Genomic DNA, 5,148 nt, shown 5'->3' on the forward strand with positions numbered 1-5,148 from the left:
GTACGCTTTGTTCCAAGTTGCAGCGGTCTGAGAGTTCTTGTAGCAGCTACCGGTGTTGTTGTAATATTTGTATCCTAGACACAAGTTAAAGAAAACAAAAATTGATAGTCTTTATGTCACTATGAAGAAAAAATGCATTGAAGTTAATCTATTTGGGACCTTCATAGTGTTAATGCTATTATGGATATTGTTGTATAGTCTTAATATATTTACAGTACTCATCAATTGAATTGGCACGCTGAGTACAAGAGCTCGACGTGCCAATCCGAGTATAGCGTACTACGGTACATATGTAACTTACCTGCAGAGTATACTTTGCATCTCGGATCATAGATGACGTTGATTGCTTTAATTTTACACATAAATGGTAATTTGTTGAGACAATTAGACGTCTCTACGATACCCTCTCGTGTGACTACGTTACACTGCCCCCTTGATGTCGCGAACCACTCGGGGTCTTCCACTAAAACAATACATAGAACGCATTGATAAAAAACTTACTATTTCCTTCTAGCAGATGAGAGAAGACGGCTCATAAATTTGAAAATGCGTTTTCATACATATTAATATTACTAAATTTAGTATTTAGTATTATATTGAAAATTATCACAGACAAATATTTATAGTTTTCTAAACGTATTTTGTATTTCGCCAGCGATCTGAGATGAGTTAATTCCACTCACTGTATATAACCGGGGCTTCTTCGGCCGATTCATGTTGTAACCCATCCGAAGCAACTAATACGTAGTTCCCTATGTCTGGGAACTGCTTCAGCATTTTGTGAACTTGTATTACATCTTCTGGTGAAGAAGTAGTCATCAGTTCAGCCCCTTCTTCTAGGCAGCGGTTTTTAGCCTGAATGTCTATTGCTGTCGCGACATGCAGTTTGTAGAATGCATCTGTTTTTGCGTTGTACTCATAATCCGTTCTATACCGTTTATGTGCCGGGTTCGCTGCAGTCAATGCTGGGGAAAACTTGTTGAATTTACTTTATTTATCGTGACGTAATCATTTTAAAAAGTTTATTTTATATTGAATTTTTTTTTAGGCTAGAAATATAAAATATAATAAAAACCGAACTTACAAAACAAAACAATAAACACAAAGCGCATCGCGTCTTCACTCGCGTCCGTTTCCTCGCTAAATATTTATTGAAATGGCTAATTACGTTAATGGCCTAGACATTATCTACATTTAAGTGAACGCTGGACATATGTCGCTTAGTCATACAATTACAAACTCATATTTTCATTTTACTATCACATGTTTATATGCAGTGGGATTCGCTGACGGTATTCCACCGCGGACGCGATAACCTTTTCAACTTATTGTTGACTAGCTTTCGCTCGCGACACCGTGCGCGTAGAATTTTAAAAGTCAAAAGTAAGTACTCTATGTGTTCTTTCAGACTATCCTCTATATCTATACCAAATTTCATCGAAATCCGTTCGGCCGTTTAGGCTACAAACCCTAACAAACATCCGTCTATCCATCCATCCATCTAAACTTTCGCATTTCTATTATTATGATTTAGAATGTGTATTGCTCACTTTAAAATTCGAGTTTCATTCACTTTAATTCACTCACACTTTGATTCACTTTAAAGTGTGAGAGATATCCTTATTCGAGAGAGCAACCTAATTGGTTATTTTAAAGATTCTTATGATCTGAATCTAGCTCGGTACAAGTACAGGGCAATTTTACCCTAAATCCCACTTGGTCACCTAAGCCGTATATCTATACAATCTAATATAGTAATATTTACTATACTAATATTACATATAGTAATACATAATAGTACACATTTTTTTAGTGTTGAATAATTTTATGACAATATTCGACTTAATAGTTCGACTTTATCTGGCTATATTATTATAATAAATTTGATATAAGGAGGTGGCAGTGAGGCTTTCAAAAAGGTTCTACAAAATGTCTACTGCGCGTAGTATTTCCAGTTCATAAATCTCAACATGTCCAATGTAAGTTTATAAAAAATTCAACTTGGTTCCAGCTACAGGAAAATAATAAACAAAACCTTTATCAGACTGGAATTATCAAGTTTACTTGGAAATAAATCTGCGTACTTCAACTGCAATATTCAACATTGCGTCAACACAGTTGAGTTTAATCATTCTCGTCGCTAATTTTAGGTATAATTATTAAGTGAACATTATCATTGTTGTTATAATTATTATCATTTAGTACGAAAATCGTAATTTCAAACTCCCTTAACTCCATACCAAAGCCATCCCACTGCAATACTTCAAGTAAAAAGATGGAAGTCTGCAATGTTATGTATGTTGTTTTTTTCTATCATTTTGTCAGTATTAAAGTATTTCTAAGGAATGGGTTTTAAATAAAACACGTGTATTAATATGCAGTAATGTTTTATTGTTAGAGTGCGGGGGCCTGCGCAGGAGCCGCGCGGCCCGCCCTACACCTCGCCGACCGCGCCTTCTCATAACTGTCACATTTCCCGCGCTTCACATTTACATAGATTATGCACAAATTTATGCCATCTCAATTAAATAAAATAATTATTTTTACAAACCGTTATTAAAATTGAACATTGCCATACAAAATCAAATTTAAAAATAATATTTGAATCAATTACTTATTTAATAAAGGAATGTAGACAGATATTGTTTTAATATTATTTACCGTTGTAAATTAAATTGGATAGTGTGTTAAATTTAAAAAAAAAACTATGACTATGTAATGTTCAGTCGATTTACAATTGTAAAAACAATAGTAATATGACAGTTTAAGGTAAGGTTTGGTCGGTCGATGCATGACGCTACAAAATTATTTTGGCAGTTCGCAACAATGGTAAAATGCAACCATCTCCGTTATCCGACGGATACATATCTAGTATTTACAATAGCCTTCCTCAACGTATCAAGTTGTCTGAACAAAGTAAATCACAATCCTACAAAGTGCCGCCGTGTATCAAATTAACTAAATCCAACTATACATAGGAAATGTCGGCAGAGGGCGCGCAAGCAAACGACTGCAAAGTCCAGTGGCGCCACTGTGCGCGTACAGTCGTCTGACAGTTATACCTAAAATACGACAACTTAAAAACGAAATCAGTGCACAAAATATCTACTATATACACAAGACTGGTAATAATTAAAATAAAAACATTGTTTTACTTTTACATTAAGAAAATTATTGTTTTCTTTCATTTTGTGATTTTTTTTTGTTTGTTTTTATATATAAGAGTTACAATATAAAACTAAATCGCAGGTTACACACAAACTAAGAGCGTATTCTGCTTATGTTAATATTAACTAAAAGTCTTATAATTTTATTTGCTAATATTTACAAGAAACATAGTAAATATCCTTTAAGTGCCGACGATATTCGAGTGTGCTGTTACAAGTCATGAGCGACTAAAGTTAGAAATGAAAAACAAAAGTGTGAACTCAAATGTGACTTCTTAAAAACTAAACATCACTTGTGTGTTTTAAATTGAACAGTGTACTTATAACTTAAAATATACGAGATCCCTGAAAGTCTGGAAACGTAATACGTACATATGAAAATTTTTCACATTACATCGCTCACAAAAAATATCTAAAATTTTCGGTGACACCACATTAACTAGTCAAAGTTGTTCATATTAATATTTTACATACACAAAGAATGACACAAACTAAAATATAGACAAGTTATCTGGCCCGGTGGGCATAAGTGGAAATTATTTATGATAGCTCACTAGCGCCATCTTTTTATACTATTTTCTATGTTATAGGTTTTACATATTTTCTGACAGAACCAGATCGCAGCGTCTCGCCGGGCCAGCCTTAACTATACGTTACATCAACAGCTCACGTCACAAAGCGAATCGTTAGCGACAAAAACTAAGACGAACATGTCTTTACATTTAACAATTATTACGCTTCTATATGTACAGCTAATTGGTGTCCAGTTCTGCTATTTGTGATTATCAGAATCCAATAATTACGCCTAACGGATCACAGTGATAGTTATATGAATTAAGGCAAGGTGGGTCCGTCACGCCCTCGTCTTTGCTAATAACGAGCCGCTAGATGGCGCCGTAATTAAACTGCAAGAAAATTACTTTTAATTACTTTAATTTGCGTAATTTTACCGTTTAAATCTGTTTTTATGTACATTCCTATATTAACATTTAGTAAATGGGTTTCAGCGACATCTAGCGGCCGTTCGAAGCAGAGTACAAGGCCGCGCCTCCTTTGTACCATCGACACGCCCTCATTCGACTCGTTACGTCACTGAGAGGTTAGAATTTCGTATGGGTTGACAATAATTGTTTATTTTTCTATTGATTTCTAAAATCAGCCGATCGTTCAATCTCGCAACGAATCAAACGAGGAAGCCAACCGGAACTGAGTGCTGCTTATTTTCCAAATCAGCTTAATATTAAAACTACAGCTTTGTCTATTTACAATTCATTATTTTTTATATTTTTATATAGTTTTGAACTAGTTTTAAGGCTACGACGTCCCGACACACAAATCTCTCTAAATCAGTTACAACAGCGCGGCATTACCCCGAATCTACATAAACATATGGAAATATTGAATCTCGTAACTAACATTAATACGAAATATACTTTTAAAATTTGCCCATTAACCACGCACACTAACATATCAAAAATTACTTAATATTAAATCGCTAATATATCTATAAATGCTTGAAATACACATGTATTTGTTACATTTACAAACATCGCTATACAATGTCACGCTAAATCATGGTATGAGAATACACTTAAATATACAATTTTATCTATACATTTACGCATCGCAAATACTATACATTCTGTCCGAGATAGATGATTTAGGGCCTGTCCCACCACTAGCTGATAGAGGCGCAGATAGCTTAAAATGACGTTACTGTCAGATAAGGTAACAATATCCGATGTTTCTATCGCATATTTTACATGTTGGATCAGACAATTTACAATTTGGTGGGACAGGCCCTAAAGTTATTTTCGCTAAGTCACTCTTAGCATAAACACTTTCTTTTCTCAGACAAAACAGGTCAATATTAATACTTTTCAATACTATATCTAACTATAGCTATGTAATGTTCAGTCGATGTTACATACAATGGTGTTTACGAGTACACTTAAAGATTACATTTAAGGCCGCGCGCAGA

At 34.3% G+C, this 5,148-nt stretch overlaps 1 protein-coding gene across 1 annotated transcript in view; it reads right to left on the minus strand.

Annotated features, from left to right (window-relative positions):
- The window catches only part of LOC106109107, a 1,929-nt gene extending 735 nt beyond the window's left edge, over positions 1–1,194 (minus strand). The window contains exons 1-4 of the mRNA XM_013290510.1: positions 1,085–1,194; positions 684–965; positions 302–463; positions 5–74 (exon numbers count right to left, since the gene is read on the minus strand). Of these exons, the coding sequence (XP_013145964.1) occupies positions 5–74; positions 302–463; positions 684–965; positions 1,085–1,112 (542 nt within the window). The 5' untranslated portion in view covers positions 1,113–1,194. The remainder of the gene's footprint in view (positions 1–4; positions 75–301; positions 464–683; positions 966–1,084) is intronic.
- Between the last annotated feature and the right edge of the window lie 3,954 nt (positions 1,195–5,148).

This window comes from Papilio polytes, unplaced genomic scaffold, assembly GCF_000836215.1.
Source record: "Papilio polytes unplaced genomic scaffold, Ppol_1.0 DF821289.1, whole genome shotgun sequence".
Lineage (NCBI taxonomy): Eukaryota > Metazoa > Arthropoda > Insecta > Lepidoptera > Papilionidae > Papilio > Papilio polytes.